The sequence below is a fragment of the Haliotis asinina genome, chromosome 16 (assembly GCF_037392515.1).
Source record: "Haliotis asinina isolate JCU_RB_2024 chromosome 16, JCU_Hal_asi_v2, whole genome shotgun sequence".
NCBI classification, from domain to species: Eukaryota; Metazoa; Mollusca; class Gastropoda; order Lepetellida; family Haliotidae; genus Haliotis; species Haliotis asinina.
This window is the reverse complement of record NC_090295.1, coordinates 9376488-9399524: the sequence shown is the minus strand read 5'-3', so window position 1 is coordinate 9399524 and position 23037 is coordinate 9376488. Positions and strand designations below refer to the sequence as shown.

The 23037-nt window shown below is 42.0% G+C and overlaps 2 protein-coding genes across 2 annotated transcripts; both read left to right on the top strand.

Annotated features, from left to right (window-relative positions):
- The first annotated feature begins 1577 nt into the window (after nt 1-1577).
- On the top strand, nt 1578-2066 carry LOC137268902 (angiomotin-like). Its single transcript, XM_067803510.1, has one exon. It carries the CDS (start codon nt 1602-1604, stop codon nt 2064-2066), a length of 465 nt encoding a protein of 154 aa, XP_067659611.1. The 5' UTR covers nt 1578-1601.
- Nucleotides 2067-18793: 16727 nt separating this feature from the next.
- On the top strand, nt 18794-19279 carry LOC137268811 (uncharacterized). The gene has a single exon (XM_067803375.1). The coding sequence runs from the start codon at nt 18794-18796 to the stop codon at nt 19277-19279; it is 486 nt and encodes a 161-aa protein (XP_067659476.1).
- Nucleotides 19280-23037: the final 3758 nt, after the last annotated feature.

The window sequence follows — 23037 nt, the reverse complement described above, 5'->3', positions numbered from 1 at the left end:
CTTGAAACCGATGATATGTGTCAACCAAGTCAGCGAGCCTGACCACCCGATCCCGTTAGTCGCCTCTTACGACAGGCATGGTCGCCTTTTATGGCAAGCATGGGTTGCTGAAGGCCTATTCTACTCTTATTCACGGGTCCTCAAACTTCAAAACAACCGTACGTTCGACAAACGTGTTTAAATGTACCAGTGTTGTAACATCAACAAATCATCGACACAGTGGTACTGTCCTCTGTGATTATATCTTACAGTATTACCATGGAGATATTTTAGGCATGGACACTGAACCAGAGATATGGATATTGTATAGACACCACATAACAAAATCACGAAAATATCTGACAAATATATGAAAATAACACAAACACAAACAGTGAAATACAGGAAAATGAAAAAAGAAATACCAGAAACAATGAAATTAAGATAAATATTTTCGAATCGGTGCTGCGGGGATGGCAAACGAAACAATGAGAAGAATGTTTTTCATCAAAATGCAGAAAACACGAAACAACTGGTCGGATTAAACAGTAGGCTGTAGAAATGATGCTTAACAAACTAATAAACGCCCACACAAGGTGAGATGACAGTATGCCTGACAACACTGCATTAACATAGACAAGAGCATTTGGTGTTGACGAGATTATGGAGTGTCATGTAACTAAGAGGTGTCGCATGCTGGGTCTGTCACGCAGGGAGGCTTGAACGTTGACTTTGTTCTCTGTGGGGGTCAGCAATGAAAAAAATTACGTAACAGGGCCATGGGTGTTTTAAGGCACATATATGTAAGAATTTCTCATATGAACGTTCAGAACTCTGAAATCTTCTGTTGAATTTACCGGTGAAGGAAGACAAGGAGAATGAACAAACTCATTCTTGTTAGTTTCTTGTTGGCTGGTAGGTTGACGTGATTTTTAGATGACTGTTCGTTTTATTACGATACCTGTGTTGATATTCAAACACTTTTAAGCTGCTTTTTGTCGTTCATATTTTCGTTGTTATTGCAGATGTTTGGGGCTGATGAAAGTTATACGTTTCTAATTGTTTAACGTCACACTGAGCAAAATATTCCAGCTTTATGGCGGCGGTCTGTAAATAATGGGGCTTGGACCAGACAATCCTGTGCGTGACGGCATGAGCATCGATCTGTACAACTAAACGCGCGAACCTGACCCCTCTGTCTTGTTCTCTCGACTCATGGGAGCCAATGACCTGTTCTAACTCGGATCTATAACGAGTTCGAGAGAATGTTGTTTGATGTCGCAGTCAGGAGGAGTCTAATCATTTGAAGGCAATCAGCCTGTTTATCTGATCCGATTTTACAACAAGTATAGGTATCTCCGGTGAACATGGGTTCCAAGTGTGTCGAACAGAAATTTGGTACACACAGAGCTCCTTTTAATCCAGGCGGCTAGAAACAATCGAATAAATGAATGAAAGGTAACTAAACTCTTTCCTGTTTTGTTTCATGAGTACATGTTTATTGTTCGTATATAGTGTAATTATCTTTCATTCAAATTGAACTTCAGCCCTGGTGGCAGTGATTTACGCCCATCATCATCACCATCGGCATCACGGTCACCACCATCACCGACATCATCACCATGGACATCACCGTCATGGACACCACCATCACCACCATCGACATCATGGACACCACCATCATCATGGCCACCGACACCACGGACACCGACATGGAGGAGGACATTCTGACGTTCATCACCACCACCATCACCATCACTACCACAGCAGCAGCGGCGGCGGCAGCAGTGGCAGCAGCAGCAGTGAAAGCAGTGAAAGCAGCAGCAGCAGCGAGAGCGAGAGCTCCAGCAGCAGCGAGGAGATCATCATCCATCATCACCACTCCTCCGGTGGGTCTTCTTCCTCAGGCTCATCCGGGTCTTCTGGCTGCTCCAGCTGTGGAGGGTCATCCGAATCTTCATCGTCTTCATCTGAGGACTACCCGATCCCCATCCCTGTGCCCATCTCCCACGGTGGCAGCGGAGGTCACAGCCACAGCAACTACCTCCCCATCGTCCTCACAACCGCCGGATAATATGTTCTTGTAAGTTACTACCACTATCAAAACCACTGCTACCAAAACAACTTTGTACTAATATTTCGGTCCGCTGTCGACTGATCTAGATGTCTATATTTTAATCCTGAATCCCTTCTTGTCTCTCCAGGGGCCCGTGAAGATCCCGTATAGAATTGATCTTTACTAAACTATGCTTGCCGTAAGAACTAATAGGATCTGGTGGCCAGACTCGCCCTCAGTTTGTTCTAATAAGCTTCTTCGACCCGTGCAGATCCGGGTTAGGTCTTCATGAAACCATACTTGTCGTAAGAGGCAACTACCAGGATCTTGTGGTCAGGCCAGCTGACTTGGTTGGCTCGTTATCGTATCCCAATCGCGTAAATCGATGCTTAAGCTTTTGGTTACTGGTACAGGCTCAGCCATATAACTGGAATATTGCTGGATGCGGCCTAAAACTACTCACTCTCTCGCTATCTTTACTTGTCACCACTACCAAGTTGAAAAAGACGCATCTTTCTTTAACATAATTAACTTTCTGTCCACAGACTTCAGTGATGTCAAGGTTGCGGGCAACGTCACATGTTGGAGCATATTGATGTTGAGTTAGTCATATTATTTGTTATATTATGTATAAATGTTAACTACCCAGGAAATAGATATACACAGCTGCAAGTTCTGTTATGGATAAAATTAAAGTAATATCAACTCGCTTTACATTTCTTCAATTGTTGAGTGAGTGATTCCGAGTGGTTTTATGCCGATTTTTGTGCTATTCTAACACTAACAGTCGCATTAACGTTTTGGCGAGACGGTTGGATACCCGTTCGCTCGTCACGCCGGAGACCCGGGTTCGATTCCCCACATGGGTACACTGTGTGAAGTCCATTTCTGGTGCCCCACACCGTCATATTGCTGTACTGTTGCTAAAGCAAATCATTGAGGCGACATCATCAAACCTTGTAAGATTAATGCAATCATTGATGTATGGTTGTTGTTGAATGCCGCACTCAGATGTGCTCCAGCTAGTGGCACCGGTCTGTAAATAACCTAGTCTGAATCAAACGATCCAGTGATCAAAATGATGAGCAAAGAGCTGCGTGAATTGTATTCGATGACCTGTGAGAACCAAGTCAGTGAGTCTGGTCACCAGTCTGATCCCGTTACTCACCTCTTACGACAAACAAAGGCAAATTCGAATCCGTATCTTCATAGGTGTAATCATGCAATTGAAACACTGTCCTAAACAACGCCCCTCGCGGATCCTTCCTTATACACATGTGAAACGAATGTGCATAAGTTTTTGGCAACGATACAATAATCTCTATCGCCACGCCGTATCACCCGAATAAAGATGTTGTTCGTCTTTAAAGTCTAGGATCTTATACTCCGTGCATGACTAAGGGATACAGCTCGACGTCTAACATGACGAGAATAAGAACAGCAAGGTCAGTGACTGGGCAAGTGCACGAAGGCATTGCATGCTGTCCTATTACATGACATCACAACAGGGCAGTGATTTTGTACTGTCAGGCAAAGTGAAACACTGGCAAGTGGTCAGTATGTCATGGACACACACAGGGAAGTAATATGTCTATTGTATTATGAAATAAACAAGGGAAAGACTTGATTTAAAGGACCACTAAACTCAATTTTTGGTACTCTTTTTATCACTACATATGAAAGATTTTTGGTTAGTCATAAACGAAACACCATTTTTTTTTTAAAAAAACCCCCAAACTTGTGGTTAATTAATAACAAGCGCTTAAAAGTCGTCTGCTTCTCTCTCGCTCGCAAACGAAACCGCAGACAGGTTACGTAACTCTGTCACCAGAGCCCTACAGTGACGTCATAGAAGGAACGGTTTCCAGTTAAATGTATAGAAAATGTGTAGGAAGCTCGTCATTTTGCTGATTTCTCGACGTCACCAAAGACATGCCGAATTGTTGTGTTGCCGTCAGTTGTTCCTTGGGGTCGGGTGATGGTGTCACTATGCACAGATTTCAACCAGACTCCGTAGTTTGTGCTTAAATTGGTTGTTAGTGTGTGCGAAGTGAGCTTTGTGGAAGACTGTGGTATATACTAAATCGGATGGTTCGCCCCCTACCACGCTTCCAGAGCAGAAAATGGAGTTCAAGTTTCATCGAGTTTATAAAATCAAGACTGCTTACTACACCTTGCTGACCAAAAGGATTTTGCATGGATATAACGCTTTCTTTCTCGGAAACGAGGTTGTGGTCGAAGTGACAATATTATCGTAAGTAATATTATATTGACCCCTTATATTGACCGATTCCAAGAGTGAAATTGTTATGTTATGAGCAATGTCATGTAAAATCCTAATGACGATCAATAAAATACATATTTTACTACCAGCAGAAAGTAATTTTGATTTTGTAAGTCGGTGAAAACAAACTTAAATAGCATTCATCCACAGACAGGGCGCCGCCATTTTTGAAAATCGTGAAGTCAAATCCATTTGAATTAATGAGATTATGTATGGTTTGTTCTCATCAAGTTGGAAAATCAAAACTACATAAATATGTATTTGAATCATTACCAAAAGGAGTTTCCATGACACAACCTGTAACATAAGTTATATATAATTCATCTGCAGATTTCCCAAGTGATGTGTCTCTTAACAGTCTAATATACGAAAACGTGATGTATCGTTTCAGGTTTTTCACATTGCTGTATAGTTTCATTGGTTACCCAAGATAGCACACCTGGCAACTAATTGCATAATGTGCGTCATTCTTTTTAGAAAGTTAGCCACTAATGAGCAATCAATAAATGTATTGGCGGTTAATCCTTTGAGAGAAGGGTGTTGTTTTACATAGACACAGACACGACAGAGTGTATTCAGTATAGATGAGTAAATGTACATACATAAACACTACCTTTTGACAAATCCCCAATTTAAATCCCCATAAAAGTAATTAATCAATCAGCGTGTTATCGGTTAATCCTTTGATCGATCCAGATAAAAGAAAGGCCAAATGGGGGCCTTTGTCGGGTAATCTAAGTGACGTTACCACTAATTATACTTGTTATAAATTCATTAACTGAGCATCGAGTGAATGATGACAAATAATGTGTAGGTTTATACCACCTAACACGGATTACAACCTAGCAACACCAAGTATTTTTACAGAATCGTCTATGAAAACAAGGGTTGTAACTCGAAATCTAGGCAAAGCAGGAGACAAAACTAGTAGATTGTGAGAACATATAGCTTTCATTTTTCTCAACAGCTTTCGCGATTTCAGGTTTGTACAAACCTGTAAACGAAATAGTTTAACCCCTGAAATGTAGATGAATGCTGCACAAACCCTCATTTCTATACCCACTATTACGTCACGGAGACGCGGCGCTCTGATTGGTTGAAATTTCGTTTGCGGTTGAGAATTGTGCACTGTCGACAAAAAGGTCGATTTAAGGTAATTAAAGATCGAAATGAGCAGTTTTAATGACGGATTGCATTTATAACGATGTCAGCAAGTGATTTTACATTTGTACCCTATTAGAGTATATGTGACTGTTTAATTTTGAACTCTTCGCACTGTTGCCACTTTCTTAGAAAGAATTTGATAAAATTCAATATGCAGTTGTCATGAATATATGCTAGGGATGAACAAATGAAGAACATGGCATTGACCTGTCTCTTACCTAAAAGAGTACCACACATGGCAATGACTGGCGTTTTGCCTGACAGAGTAACATACAAGGCAGTGACTGGAATCTTGTCTCATAGAGAAACACAGAGGGCCTCATCTAGTAAGTAACACACATGGCATTGATTGGCGCCATGCCTTACAGAGTAACACACATATGGCAACGATCGGCATGTTCTATAATTGTAAGCTTTGATCGCCACATCTGGGACACGATGGCATTTTTCAGTCAAGACTTACTGACCAATCAAATTACTAGCGTGATGAATTATGAAAGATGGTGGAATGACAAGCACAAACACACGCACGAGCAAGGGTACACGCCACTACACCGTTTTATTACGATGCTTACTCGGAAAAACTACTGTATTTCTGGACAGTAACGACGTTTAAGTTATAAGTGACTTTTTATGTTTGAATAATGTTGAATGAAAATATAGATATTGAATATACTGAATAAAGCATTGGCGTTATTCCCCTTGGACATCCTTGCTAACCAGTCTTTACCAATGTGACCTAACTGGCGCAAGAAAGTAGTGAAGTCAAAGATTAGAGTGAGTGAGTGAGTGAGTGAGTGAGTGAGTGAGTGAGTGAGTGAGTGAGTGAGTGAGTGAGTGAGTGAGTGAGTGAGTGAGTGAGTGAGTGAGTGAGTGAGTGAGTGAGTGAGTTTAGTTTCACGCCGCATTCAGCAATATTCCAGCGATATGGCGACGGTCTGTACATAATCGAGTCTGGATCACACAAACCAGTGATCAACAACATGAGCATCGATCTGCGCAATTGGGAACCGATGACATGCGTCAACCAAGCCAGCGAGCCTGACCACCCGATCTCGTTAGTCGCCTCTTAGGACAACCACAGTCGCCTTTTATGGCAAGCATGGGTTGCTGAAGGCCTATTCTACCCCTGGACCTTCACGGGTGTCAAACATTAGAAAACCAGTGTGGTGGTCACGATGAATTATTCATTCATAATATTTGATTACAGTAAAACACAACAGGTACTTGCCAATTATTCGGTCATGCACTCAATATTCCAAGCTTTTGTCTATAATAATGCATCACGTTATCATTCCAATACTTACACATAGGGGTTGTGTTATCCGCCAGTTAATGAATGACTGCCCACATGGACTGAAAACACGTCTACACTGATAGATATAGACTGACATAGATATCTAAACTGAATCTCAAAGAACACTGAAATATGTATTCGGTAGATCCACATTATCAAACATCACAATAATAATTATTCAAGTTCATTAACAAAGAAGGGGTGGTGAAACATCACAATGATAACTATTCAAGTTCATTAGCAAAGAAGGGGCGGTGAAACATCACAATGATAATTATTCAAGTTCATTAACAAAGAAGGGGCGGTGAAACATCACAATGATAACTATTCAAGTTCATTAGCAAAGAAGGGGCGGTGAAACATCACAATGATAACTATTCAAGTTCATTAACAAAGAAGGGGCGGTGAAACATCACAATGATAACTATTCAAGTTCATTAACAAAGAAGGGGCGGTGGTCATATATTAATGAGTGAGTGAGCGATTATGGTTGTACTCCGTGTTTAGCAATATTCCAGCAATATCGCGACGTGGGACGACAGAAATGGGCCTATATCAGGAAGCAAGACACGTTGGGTGCCGTTACTTAATGGCCACGTGGGCTCTGACCATGCACGGCCCATTCCCATGTTGCACATCGACGTAAAGCTGGTTTCCAGGGTTATCTGGTGGTGTCGTCAGAAATGACCTGTCGTCGACAGGTTCAACGTCGGGACGCTTTTAAGCCCGATTAACCCGATTTACGGCAGCTTTTCACGCTGCGGGAACTTATGTTTCGTATATCGAACCCAGGGTTCCGATATTACTCTGGATCGGAAGCCATGTGTCTTGGCTTTCACGTCATGTGCGACACGTGTGGCTGCCGTCATGTTATCCCACCCTTAAAGCCACTCAAAACTAAGCCCCGTACATGGGACGGGAGCCAAAACAGCTCAGATTTGATATCACAAGGGTTTGATCTATACATCATGCCCTCACTGATTGTCTCCCCCGGGAGAAAGAGATATACTGCACGCATATCATACATGAAGCACCTGAGGCTAGCACGGGGTCGACATGGGGCACCTGGTTGGGGGTCCACACCCATTTTGCCATCTGTTATAGACATCTAATTTTACCTAGAAAAAAGCCGGGACGCTTTTAAGCCCGATATATCTCGATTTACGGCGGTTTTTCACGCTGTAGGTACCTGTCATGTTTCGAACATGGACCCCAGGGTTTTGTCTTTGTCATGTGTCGGAAGTCCTGTGTCTTGGCTTTAGCGTCATGTGCGACACGTGTGGTTGTCATCATATCATCGTATGCCCCTTTAACGTCTTGTTGCGAATTCAGCTGAGTTTCAATTTTGACTACAACCTGGTTTAAGATGTTGGCTATATTTGAATCCTGTAAGAAAGTACTTGTAATTTTACTGGGAATATGCTGTCACAATCGACAACTTTATCCACGTCGAGCTTCACATATTTAGGAATACACATCTCCCAAGACAAGATGGAGTGTCCCGGTAGACTGTCCGGCATATTGCAGCCATCAACAATGGATGACATAGTGATAGCATTTAGGAATGTAACTGTGTTTGTCTTGTGTGAAGGTGACCTCTAGTAACACTAAGAATCACAAAACCAGTGCCTTCGCTTTCTCTCCACATGGAAATAAAGACAATACCAAGGCTAAACGCAGCAATATAAACGTTTTATTTCATCCTTTCCGACCCAACCAAACAATCGGCAGACATGGAAACACGGAGTACGGATCACGCCAGGTCCAGTTTGCAGACATTGAAAGTACTTTCAATGCCTCGGTCGACCCACTGACTTAGTAGACCTTGATGCAAGTATAGCATTTCACTTGTGTCAAGGGATCACCTACCCAATTTCACCTTTTTTTCTGGTTTGTTTTCTTGGCTCTTTTATTTTTATTAGTATTGTTAGGTTTTACTTTGTCATGAGGTAGTGTAGTGTTTGATTGGTTTGGGGTTAGCGTTTCATGCGGCGTTAGTTTGTCCTTTTAGTTTGGCATTTATCTCAAGTTTTACGTTCTGTCATTTTCTGTGTTTATATTCAGCTTTAAGCACCTCGATACTCATGGCTTTTAGCTTTAAATTTATGTCATTTAGCTTTGGGTTAGCGGTTTAGTTTTAACATTCTCGGTATTGATGCTTTTAGCTTTAAGGCTATGTCATTTAGATTTTTTCGGTTTGGGTTAGTGATTTAGTGTAGAGAGAAGGACCTAGACTTCAGGTATGAATTTTATGTTATTTTGATTTGAAGTTACTGTTTTAGATTAGAGAGAAACGGTGTTAGCATGCTCTTTTAATTTTGCATGCATCGTGATAACCATAGCCCACGAATTCAATGCCAATACAATTGCCGTACATAATGGACAGATAAATCAAATATGTTGACACAAATATATAATACAAATCATGAAACCTGGAAGGAAAGAACTTTGATTTCAAAGTCTGATTGCTGTGAAGGCGCACTTGAGGACGTGGTTCTTCAGGTAACTGCCACACGTGATGAACAACACAAGCTACATTTTACATCAACATGCATAACAAAGGTCAGAAAACGTCAATGCCCGTCTGGCAACTAATGCCGTCGTATCTACCCGTCAAGTAGCTCACGTAAATAGCTGTAGACACTACAGCTCATTTTCCATATGCCACACCTTAGGGAATGGCAAAGATTTGACACGGCAAATCATGCACAATTGCCACCAAATCGCCTGTGAGCCTCCTGTCAAGACTCGAACGGGCTTGCCTGCGCCAGCTACCCTTTCACCATCATCGCCTGTCCTCTCGGGGTCGCCCCCCCAACCTCTGTGCACCACCAGCGTCTTGGCCTGCTTCGTGGCTGTGTCATCGCCTGCTACTAGGCAAAATCACAGGCGTATGCACTCGTTAACTGGCGAATCAAGACACGAACCGGTTTGCCTGCGCCAGCTACTCTTTCACCATCATCGCCTCTCCTCTCGGGATCGTCCCTTCGCCTGCTATGCAACAACAGCATTTCGTTCTGCTTTCGGCACAATCACCAACCTCTAGGCAAAAGTCACCAGAGTCTGCACTTGCTCACGGGCAAATCAAGACTCGAACGGGTTTGCCTGCGCCAGCTACCCTTTCACCATCATCGCCTGTCCTCTCGGGATCGCCCCCTCAACACCAGCGTCTTGGCCTGCTTCGTGGCAGTGTCATCGCCTGCTACTAGGCAAAATCACAGGCGTATGCACTCGTTTACTGGCGAATCAAGACTCAAACCGGTTTGCCTGCGCCAGCTACCCTTTCACCATCATCGCCTCTCCTCTCGGGATCGTCCCCTCGCCTGCTATGCAACACCAGCATTTCGTTCTGCTTTCGGCACAATCACCAACCTCTAGGCAAAAGTCACCAGAGTCTGCACTTGCTCACGGGCAAATCAAGACTCGAACGGGTTTGTATGACAGTAGTACACATTTGTTCATTTGAAAAGATGTACCTCCGCTTTCTGGCAATACCTTCTACATCTGACTTTTAGAAACGAAGTTATATAGTATTTTTCAAAAAAGTACAGCAAAAATAACCGATTATGTTTTCGAACAAATTGTGCAATATACTTTATAATATTCAGAATAGATGAAATCTGCGCACACCATTGTTGCCGCCGCCAGAAGAGCTTTCTAATGATACAAAAACATGTATGCTGCAGACCAGAATGCTGCAGTTAGAAGCACAAAAAGACGCAATAAGGCAATGCGTGAGCAAATGCGCCACTGAAAGGCCGCCGAGGCAAAAGGCGGCGGTATAGACGGACGTGTGTAGCGTCTCCAAAACGCATTGCATATGTACATGTTATGCGTCGTTAGAAGCAGAATTGAAGGGGCATTCATGTGCATTATGGACATTTAGGATCGCAAAAACGATATGAAAAAAATTATCAACGAACTTAACTTCCGCTTACAGCGCCGTTGACACGGAAATAACATGCGGCATTACATACGGACAGCTATGCACAGCATTGTAGATGTGCATGTTATGCGTCGCTAGAAACCCCATGGAAAGACCCTTCAAATGCATTATAGATATTAAATATGCGAAGATGGAAACGAAACGAAATTAGGACGAAAGTCTACTTCCGCTTACAGTGCCGTTACGACGGAACTAACATGCGGCATCATATACGGACTGTTTAGCACCTTTGCTCAACGTCGCACATGCCATACACCGCCAGAAGCGCATTGAAATGCTGTTTCAAATGAATATAAGTCGCATGAGGCATGTAGACATTATTAACCAACGAAATATGCGCTGATGGTTTTGGCGACGCACAGGACATGCCAGTGCACATGGACATCTTATACATCGTTAGAATTGCAGAAGCGCAGAACGGATATGGCTGAAAAAGACATAGCATATTAGATTATAAATAATTGTATATATGAAACAAATATGTTATTAAATAGGCTTTTATGGAACCACCTCAATGAGTGAGTGAGTGAGTGAGTTGAGTTTTACGCCACTCAGCAATATTACAGCTATATGGCGGCGGTCTGTAAATAATCGAGTCTGGACCAGACAATCCAGTGATCAACAACATGAGCATCGATCTGCGCAATTGGGAACCGATGACATGCGTCAACCAAGTCAGCAAGCCTGACCACCCGATCCCGTTAGTCGCCTCTTACGACAAGCTGAGTCGCCTTTTATGGCAAGCATGGGTTGCTGAAGGCCTATTCTACCCCGGGACCTTCACGGGTTCCACCTCAATGAAACTTAAGAGCTATTTGTATTAACCAGCACTCACCACGTGAAGGTTGCCCTTTTAAGAGTACCATTTTGCTTTTCCTACACCATTCCCACAGCAGCAAGTTGGAACAGCGAATCCCTTTACTACTGCTGCATAAACCTATGGGTCGAAACTGACATTAGGTTATGGAATTACAGGCTATAACCTACTACTTCTATCCTACAGTTTTGGGTTGATCTACTTTCTGGTCTACTTTCACCCTTCCATTCCCCCTACTTTCCATGATCTACTTGTTTCTTACCTTTTGGACTTTATTAGCTTCCCTTTGCCTTTGCTTTTCCCTTTTCCCTTCCCCCTACTTTCAGGGTGTTAGGGTTGACGCTGGGGCTGGGGCAGGGTGGAGGAATTTGTTGGAACTGACAGATTCCTCAGCGTTTGACGTTCCCGCTGCTTGTTTGATAACACCCTGTACAAAAGCACTCACTAGCATCCTGTAAAGGTGTTGTTTTAGCATAGTACTTATTGACTGTGTTTTGGCCATCTTACGTTTAGCAGCATCATTGGGATGCTGCCATGCCACTTCAGTCTCCAAAACTTTCCCAACATCCGTGGCCTTAATGTCCGTTCGTTTTCCAGGTTGGTTTTAAGGAAACCTCTTGTCCTCTCATAGCGGGCCAACTCGAGGCACATGTCGTCCACTCTCCTGAAGAAAGGCGATTTTTCCGGTTGGGCATCGTCAGGCACGACACCACGTACATACTGGCGCTAATCCCCGAACATGTCGTTGTCCTCTTTGCTTAGGGTGACCAGGAAGCTCATGGACGTCTTGTGGTCCATGGAAGAAATTTGGTACCTCCCGGCAACACACCGTGCCTTGTTGAAATCTGCCAACTTCACGACGCCACTGAAGGTTTTGGGGCATGTCCAAGTTGAATTATCTCACAGGACAAGTACCGCTTCATCAGGCGCTGATCGTCATCAGATGGACGTTGATCTGCCTTGGCCCGATCCAGGATGTCCCTCACCTCCTGTCTGGTCGCAGGATCAGTGTACCCCTTTTGAACAACGGAAATGGGCGGTGGCTGTCTGGTTTCATCTCAGAATTCTGTAACAGATTTACGGGCCTCTTCGCGTTTATACTGGCTACTGACACCTGTATATGAACAATGTGTAGGACTTGTAAACCAACGCAAATTATTGAATGTTTTATAGTAACTGAGAAAGGATTTGACAAAAAGGACCGTGTGAAAGGACCGTGTGAATTTCATCTATGTGCTCAAATATATCAAAGTTGATACAAGCCATATTACTATTTGGGAAAACATGTTTTTGGATGTGATAGAAAAAACTTAGAAGAAACGCGGCAACATGTGTCACCAGCATTACGCGCTGCATTTTTAAGAATATTGGTTAAAAGTTGATAAAACCCTGAAAGTGTTGGCTCACTTTCAGGGAACCTATCGTATAAGCCAGTGTTTGTTAGATTAGCCCTGACTGTGTTTGTAATTATACCGAGTACCACTTCTGGTAGACTCAGTCAAACCAGCAATTGTACTCTTCATTGGATTATTAGTTGAAGGAGAGGTTGCAGGTGCGCCCTCTCCTTGAATTGTGTGCCTAAAGTGTTTAAGTACCCTGGTGTATTCAGGGATTTGATTTTTGTTTACTCTGTATGTGCCACAAAATGCCAATAGAGCCGACATTGACACAAGCTGTGTAACAGTATAGGACTCGGCGATTTGGGGCGTGTATGGCGTGTAGAGCAAGAATAGAACTACCAGGACAACAGAGTTGTAAATGAGCGACGCCTTTGTAATATGTTTTACACTTTTGACAAACGACCGATACGTTTGTGGACGGCATACTGTACTATGTTGTTGGTACACTTATTTTCTGGGAGGAACTGGGCGCTACAGAAGACAATATTTCTGGGTGTAAGTCTGCTTGATATTTAGGGAATACACCTATTAATGTTATGCATCAGTTTGATAAACCGAGCAAAAATACAGAAATCAAGAACAAACGAGAAGAAATAAAAGTAAAATTCACTTGCCAATGGTGATTGCCAACCCTGACTGATAGTCATCCACTAAGATACTTGGTCTGTGATGATGAAATTGCAGTGAAATGCATTCCCTCATATTACCACGTCGCGGTCAGACAACCAATGGAATGGTTTAGCTATAGATGAAGTTCACGTGGCCAAACCGGGTGTTTCTAAGGGGGAGGAGGAAACTGTAAATTGCCCATCTCCATTCCATGCATGATCTCCATCTGGAGAGGCATGATCATTCCTAAAGGTGTGAATTGCCCATGCCCAAGAAATTCAAGCATTTTATGCATAAGGTTGAAGTCAGTAAGGCGAAGAGGTTTAAAATCACAAAGTAGCGGCATGTCAAAAGGAGGTGACCCAAGCTAAGTGATTATAAGCATAAGAGGGCAAGACGGATGACGATATTACATTTGCTGATAAGTGGTATGTCCAGGGTACGGAGATGTGAACACAGACGAGTGATATACAGCTTACCAGGTAATAATTACAGGAAGCTAGAGAAGTACATGTATATACAATAAATCCATGCTGACAGATTTGAAAGAAATTATGAAAATAACGATGATAAGTAGTTGCGAACGCAGCAGAGTAATTAAATGGCCAGACAGAGGCGGCCTTTATGATTACGGCTGTCAGAGGCGCCAGCTTGTGTATTTGATGCACGTCGTTATATAATGGAAAGCATATTCGAATGCACATTATACCTTGGCAGATCCACATTTTCAAGGTATTACAGACGCATTTTATACCTTTGATTTAGGATGGCGGATATTGAAGTAACAACTGACGGAAGATGCATGCGCGCCATCTTCTACCAACCACACGCGCAAGTACAGTTACATAATGATGCACGTTGCCTGATTATCAGACGTGCCTCCAGTGCACATTATAACTTGGCAGAGCCGCATTTTCAAGGGCTTTTAGATGCATTTTAAAAATTAAATTTTGGATGATGGATCGTGAAAATATAGCTTCCGTAACACTGACGGGAGACGTGCGCCAGATCCCCGACTACTTTACCCGCCATGAGCGCAAGTGCAGTTGCATAATGACTCGCATTGCCTGACTCTCAGACGCGACTCGAATGCACATTACGCCTTGGCAGAACCGCACTTTCAAGGGCTTTCCACCACAGTACAAGTTTATATATTAGACTACAGGTATTGCTTTTATGCCTTTATTTCAATTTATTGCAACTTTAGCGCTGTCCTGTATATTGATTCCTGTGTAGCTCGAATGTCTAATGTTGCACACCAGCATGTTACATATTTCCAGATGATCTTGCAAATGCTTCATGGTTGTAAATATTAACGACGCCGGTATAGTCGGTGTACAGATTCATCTAAATTCCGCCAATCTATATCACCTCCGGTATTTGTTGCATTTCGCACATTAATACATATATAGCTCCACCACTAAATGGGCAACATGTGCGTTTTATACACTGTCTGACACACGCTTTAAATGGCCTTCAAACGCAGTATTTTCTGAGATGACTCAAGTGGTTGTCATTACACCATGACCGGATGATGGTGTCATGATGACTGCTGTGATATAGAAGAATTGAAGTTCAACAACATTGCACAAACCATCATGTAGGAGACTCAATCTGGACTGGTTACCAGAGGCAGCATTAGATTCACGTTTGCAGTTTGGAGAAAGCGTTTCCTCGGGTTTCCACCGAGGCATAACATGCGTAGATATGACAACGTAAAAGGCTTTCAAAATACAATGGCGCGAGCGACTTCCACCGGAGGCTGGGTGGAAGAAAAGTCTTCCACCGAGACTTCTGTGGAAGAAAATCAGACCGCCTAAAATCACAGAAACCTTAATTGCACGACTATAAATTTACCAAAAAACAAACGGATAAATTCTCCGTGAGGCGCCAGGGTCCCGCTATCTAACGACATGCAGCATGCGCGTGTAAGGCGGCGAATGCAGCTCCCAAGGGAGCCGTACTGAAATAAGTGATACAATCTGGGTGGCTTCATACGATGTATCCAAGTTGGCAATCGAACCCGTATCTTCCAGGTGACGAGCGAATGTTTTAAACACTAGGCTACCCACCACAGTCTGCTGTATGAAAATTGATCTAACCTCACACACTGATGTCGCTTTCTGACTGGCTGAGTTCTCTTCCATTAGTTTCAACCAGGGATTCTCTACAACAGGGATAGGTCACTCTCTTGCTTTCTTTACCATTTGTACTAATTAACGTCATGCTCCAACGCACACATCGACTTGGCTCGTTCCTAGTGCAACTTCAGCTGTGTTTAACCAGACAGACTATATAGAGTATACACGTTGTAGATTAACCCTGGTTTAACAGAACTTCAGCCAGTTTATTGTATCATTCGGAATTTTACATTAATGAATTATAGTAAGAATTAAGAGCAAGAATTATGTGAATGAATGAACGAAATAAAGAAAAAGAATAAAAGAAAGAAGTACATATGTGAATGAATGAAAGAATAAATGATACACCGCGGCCTTCCCTCCCAAAGTATCTCGAGAACACGTGTTAACAATCTAATTTGAAACATTTTTGTTTACATTAATAATTAATTCAGATATTTTATTGCTTGTGGGGAATGGTATGGGCATTAACACACTGTCACACTGCCCTAAAAAATAAAGTGAAAAACTCTCACAAAACGTTCTAAAACACCTTTCCACTTTTGTCAAATAATAAGATCAACAAGAAAGAAAGAAGTTATGGAAACATAACCCTCAAGCATCAATGGCGAATCAGATCAGATCGGCAATATGTCATATTTTTCACACACCTCAAACAAACCCTAACATTTTGTTTTAGATTACAGAACTATCACTATTACCTGCAAACATGTTTGACCTGATAGTATATTCCCCTCATTTGAATTCAAGGTGTATGTGAAAGATGTTTTTGAGGAAGTAACTAGGAGTACTCAAGCAACGGCGTATAGCATTTCAATAGCGAAATGTCATATTTTTTCATACACGTCAATTACACCCTAACAATTTTTAAGTCATAAATCTGTCACTGTTACTTGCAAATACCTTTCAACTAAAGATATGCTCTCCTTCTAAAAATTAAATGAATGTGTGAAAGAAGTTTTTAACATCACAATTTAGTCTATCTTCGCGGTGAATCGAGAAAAGAAGCCAGTGAACTATAACTTACCGACTTGAAACTTTACTACAAATCTACTGTCCTAATACGGACACTAATACCGATTATTTGACTTAAACTCAAGTGACAAAAATAGTTAACCTATCTTCTACATGTTGGATTTCAGTTGTTACAACACTCAGCGAACTTAATCAGCTGTTGAAAACAAACCGGGCTCAATCTTAAATATTACGCTGCCACCATATTGCCTACACGGGTTACGTAACGACTCAAGACATACGTTCAGCGACTTTTCGAGAAGTTTCTTCTCTCCCTCTTTATAGGCTCCCTGCTTCAACGTACCACGCTTACCAGAGTGTAGCATGGGAATGTCCCGCTGGGAAAGTCGAACTCATTTGGTATTTCGTGGAAGTAGATTCATTAACTTGAATAGCATTGAATGTTTTGCGAATGCAGATGGATGGAAGGAACCTAACTCAAAATCTGTATTTCTTGTCTGCAAAATCTGTTGATAGCTATAATATGTTTCAAAATTAGACCGTGACACCGACAATGGGTGTATTTTGACATAAAACTTCTTCCAAAGAATGTGACTGACAACAACGATATAACATCTATGGTTGTCTAAGGTGATCTGGGCCTCATGAAGGGTTGTGGAGATCCCAGCGAGGCCACCAAGGTTCACCGCGGCGATGAACACAGACTGCCCAGGGGACCCACAGCGTCGGTGTTATTATTACATTAAACTACCACACGGGGCGAGGCAGTGATGTTACTATATAAATGAAAAAAAATAGCCTAGCCAACATTCACCATTCACCTCTGCTTACTGATACAGGAGAAGATGAACAAAACAATCCTTGTACTCTTTGTGTTTACTGGTAAGTACTGCGCATGCGTGTGGACGTTTACAGTTTCAGTGGTGCATTGGTTAACTTTCAAATCCTAATCTAAATTTGCAACTTCTTGGCCAAACTTTCAAATCCTAGCCTGAACCTTCAAAAAATAAGCTAAGCTTTTATATCCTAAGTACATTTTCACATCTTAAGCTAAACTTTCAAATCATCGGGTAAACTTTAATATCCGTGGCTAAACCTTCAAATTTAAGCAATTTGTGAATGATATTCGGTGTTGTTTCCTTTTATCACATGTAAACTCGAGTTGGCCTCATAAGGTTATCAATTAACTTGTCTTTGCACGTAATAAGAGAGTGCTAATTTACAGGATGTATTCTGAGCAGCTGTGGTGAGCAAGTTTCAACAGTAATTATTTAGATGACGGCATGTCAGCTTGATGTGAAACTGAAGAGTGTATGTCAAACTATTCGTCGTTTCCAGTGGATTGTTTTCGTCGTTTAAGAAATACAGTCCGTTCTACCACCATGTATAGTGTAATAAAGCCCACTTTCGCCCTGAACTTTCGCCCTGAACTATTATATCGTTAAAGCACTCGGACGCTTGCGTCCTCGTGTTATAACTATAATAGTTCAGGGCGAAAGTGTGCTTTATTACACTATACATGGTGGTATGTTATGTACACTAAACATAAACGTAATATTTCCTCAGTGATGTGTGGTGCAACTGCAAACCAAGAAACGGGGTGCAACGAAACAGTTTACTGTAGGAGGCTGTACGAGGCGATGGCAGCTGACATCCATCGTGACGTCGGTTACATTGTGACGTAATGCAAAAAAGTTCGATTACGAGGGGGTAGACTGGAATGGCGCAGCGACGTCAACACACTGTGACGTAATGCAAAAAGTGCACATTATCGTCTGATAAAGTATGGTCGGCGCCTTTGATCTTTCGCCGCAGTATCTTAGAATGAGTAATAATATGCTGTTCTCCCGTTAATGACTGTCAGGTGTCATTTCCAGTGTGTACAAAACATATACCAAATTAAAATGATAAAATATGATACGAGGATTTTATATTTGTGAAATATATATAGAGCCAGTAGTTTAGTGTGTATGCCCTTTGGACCTTGTTGTTCAGGCACATTGACATTTCGGGGTAAATGTGCGGTAATATTGTTATGTTTGAGAAATATCAGGTATTCATGCTGTTTGGAGTATATATCAAATCTTGAAAAATCCTTTTACTTTAGCGTTGGTGGCGGTCATCTATGCCCACCATCATCACCACCATCGCCATCATCGGCATCACAGACATCATCATCATCACCACCACCACCATCATCGACATCATGGACACCACCATCACCATCACCACAGACATCATGGACACCATCACCACAGACACCATCGTCATGGAGGACACCATCATCACCACCACCACCATCATCATCATCACAGCGGCAGCAGCAGCAGTGAAAGCAGCAGCAGCAGCGAGAGCGAGAGCGAGAGCTCCAGCAGCAGCGAGGAGATCATCATCCATCATCATCACTCCTCCGGTGGGTCTTCTTCCTCAGGCTCATCCGGGTCTTCTGGCTGCTCCAGCTGTGGAGGGTCATCCGAATCTTCATCGTCTTCATCTGAGGACTACCCGATCCCCATCCCTGTGCCCATCTCCCACGGCGGCAGCGGAGGTCACAGTCACAGCAACTACCTGCCCATCATCCTCACAACCGCCGGATAATATGATCTGGTAAGTTACTACCACTATCAGAACCACTGCTACGAAACAACTACGTTGTACTAATATTTCGGTCCGCTGTCTACTAATCTAGCTATCTACATTTAAATACCGAATCCGTACTTCTCTCGCTAGAGACCCGTGAAGATCCAGTTTAGAAATGATCTTCATGAACCAATGCTTGTCGTAAGAGCGACTAATAGGATCTGGTGTTCAGGCTCTCTGACTTGGTTGACACATATCATCGTATCCCAGTTGTGTAGATCAATTCACCTGCATTGATCACTGGATTGCCTGGCCCAAGCTCCATTATTTAAAGACCATAAAGCTGGGATATTCCTGAGTGTGACGTAAAAGTAGAATTACTCCATATAAATCCAGATTAATTAAAATCAACACACCCTAAATACTTATGACTATATGATGGAATCCTGGTATTCGTACCTCACTGTGTAAATAGTGTTTGGATGTTGAAATTATCATGTTTCTCCTTCAGGAAGTTACAGCATCTGGGAATGTTGCGGGCAACAGACCACATGAAAGCGGGGAGAGACACATATAAAAGCTCTGTGTGCAATAGACACGTACTTATAATTATATTTTGTTGTATTAAAATGTTGGTTGTGGAAAACATATTAACAGTAAAATAACTCAAATTATTTTGTTCTTTTTCTTTCTTAACCCTTTTACTGCTTTTTTATTCAACGTTTTACTCAGATGCTTCCCAAACGTGCACAGTCACTTTGAAACCATGAAACCGATGCAAAGTCAACGACAGTCTGTCACAGATATTTTTTATGAGCTAATCCAATGGTCATTTCTCGGTCAGTTGTGTGCAGTAATGTATTAGTCGAGTTACTGTGTATAAACACTTTGACATTTCTGAACCCACTGCTGGAGATATTCGAATGAATAAGTGTAATCTTTCCAATCGGGCATATCCAACCAAATCATGAACAGAACTAAAAACAGGCTTAACTGTGTCAGCTAATTGTTATTACCTTAGGGCAGTGGTCTATTGGTCAAAGCGTTCGATTTTTACCCTGAAGGCCCTGGTTCGATTCACGGTGTATGACACCCATTTCTGGGTCAGAAAAACCCCCCGTCAGAATATCGTCTGAGAGAAGTGGGAATTCGTGGAAACGTTGGACCTGTCCTGACACGACTACACCGACAACGACGTTTCCAGTGGTGCTAGAGGTAATATATATGGAACTTGGTGAAATGAGGAAGCGTTTGGCTCAGCGATAAATCCCCCTTCCCCTTGTAACGACGGGATGCAAGACAACATGTCGACAGTGATGGTTCTAGGCAATGGTACAGCAAATCGCTACATCGACCAAATCACACGACCTCACCTTCTCCTTTTTAACCGCCGAAGGAAGCTATTAGAACACAGCAACGCTCAATACCACACATCGCGTGTAACTAAATTGCATGATCTGAACCCGATCGAGCATATATAGGACGAAGTTAATCGACACGTCATTAAATGTCACTATTGTCCGCAGACACATGCAGAACTAGCATGTGGTTGGTGTTGAAGAAGAATTCCCCAATCAAAAGCACAATCCCATCCAAGGAGGTCTCGAGAAGTGACAGTTACAAGGGGTGGTGTCACTAGGTACTGACCAGAACGGCCTCTTGTGAACATACATGTGCAGTAAGTGAATTGAATTAATGCGAACAATAACACAAATGCACATGCCCATTCGTGTGTGGAATTTCTAACATCTATGGCCAATCCTAATCGAATTGTGCAATCTTAAATATCTTTAATATTTATTCATGAGATGGATGTATCCTTTCTTCTTTTCGTCAGAGTATGTGTCGCACAAATCACAAACTGTTCTCCTTGTTGTATTTAGATCACATGACTGCTCTCATTCTTGTATTTAGATCAGCACTCGAGCAACTCCACGTTACAAAAAACTCATCATCTCTATTTACAACGTGCTTTTGAGGCTCCACAATTGTCACGGTCAACGAATTAACATGCATATAAATTACGTTGTCAGCTGCCCAGGGTGTTCGTAACCCAGTTTGTTTTTAATAATTCTAAAAAAACCCGTGTTTATACTTAACCATTTTGCACTTTTCGCACTTAGCAAATACGTAAGACAAGATGATATTACACTCATGTATCACTCATTTTATGTCGTACATGCTATACGTATTCAACGCAGGTAGACATGACGCATACCATATGTAGTTACGCAAGCTGTACGTAGTTTCCCATACTTTGCGCACATACAATCTAAGTTTGTAGATCGATGTTCACGATGCAGAACCCAGAGAGATATATGGAGGCGGTGTGTAAATAATCAATCGTACCTGGACCAGACAATCCAGTGACCAACAGCATGACATCGATCTACGCTATCGGGATGCGTTAACCATCAGATCCCGTTAGTCGCTTGTGAGGTCGAGCATGGATTACTTAAGACCAACTCTAACCCGGATATTCAAGTGTACACTGTTCCAGAAGTTGCACTTAACGGATATATCGAACTTAGGTATATTTGTATTGGACGTGGTTAAATGAACCTCATTTATCAGACGTATCTTATGATTACACAGATTACATCACAAATCAATTTACGGATTTATGCATGTTTGCAGTGCACGTAGTTACAAGGCACAAGTAATACGACAAGCATTGCATGAGTTACCTATAATATTCATTTTGGTTATCTACGAGGACGAAAATCTTGGGCTTCATATTTTTCATACGATGTCCTAGGACAAAATATCACTTTGTCATGGTGACGTGACCTCATGAACAATGCTATGACGTCACATTTCTTCTATGAAGTTGCGTTCTACATGCGGCGACGGAGGGTACCCAGCCTGTTGGAAAGTATGTTTGGGTTTAGTTTCCTCAATTTGACGACTTCCCAGGTAACAAAAGTACGTTTTGAGGACGTTGTCTCAACGCTACGTTTACGTCCCCAGAACGTCAGCATATAACGTCTCACGTCTTTTTTGGTGGAGTCGAAAACACGTCCTCACGTTATTTTCTACGTTCATACGACCCAAAAATAACGTCCCCGCGACGTCATAAACATAACGTTGTCACAACGTTTTTTTCTACGTTCATACGACCCAAAAATAACGTCCCCGCGACGTCATAAACATAACGTTGTAACAACGTTATTGATAGTTTTTGGGGTATATATGTACTCAGAAGGTACAGTAGTCTGAGGATAAAATATTTGTATTAGGTTTCTGGGTTGTTATCACCATTATCATAACAATATCCAGGGCTAAAAGTCATAGTTTCCGTTGTTTTTGTTAGATCTAAATTACGAAAAAAGGTCAAGTGATCAACAGTTCGAAAACTTATTTAGGCAATTATAAACGTGTGGTTTGGATTTTTCGAAACTGTCTACTTTGAGCCCTGGTAACAAATAACAGAGATTCTTCTTTTGTTTACACTGAACCCTTTATTCCAGTATAATATATTGCTAAGAAACGTTTCATTCTAGACTTGCACTTCCTCATCTTCCCCAGCGGCAGCGTGCATCTGAACAAAATGAATAGTTTATCTTTAAGACCTAATATTATTCAAAAGCACAAGATTAGAACATGCCGTTACATTTTTAACACCCTGAATGCCGAGGGGTCTTTTTTTGCATACGGCTATAAAATTACACAGAAACTGTACAAATCAGTTTCATTAATATTACCAGTATTTACTTGTAACTTTGAATTAAATCGCTGTTTATTAGCCTGTTCATATGAAACTGCAATATTTGTGCCAGCATATTGAAT

What these genes read in the sequence shown, in the direction of transcription:
- LOC137268902 (XM_067803510.1), top strand. Translation starts at nt 1,602, where the DNA reads ATGGACATCACCGTCATGGACACCACCATCACCACCATCGACATCATG.
- LOC137268811 (XM_067803375.1), top strand. Translation starts at nt 18,794, where the DNA reads ATGCCCACCATCATCACCACCATCGCCATCATCGGCATCACAGACATC.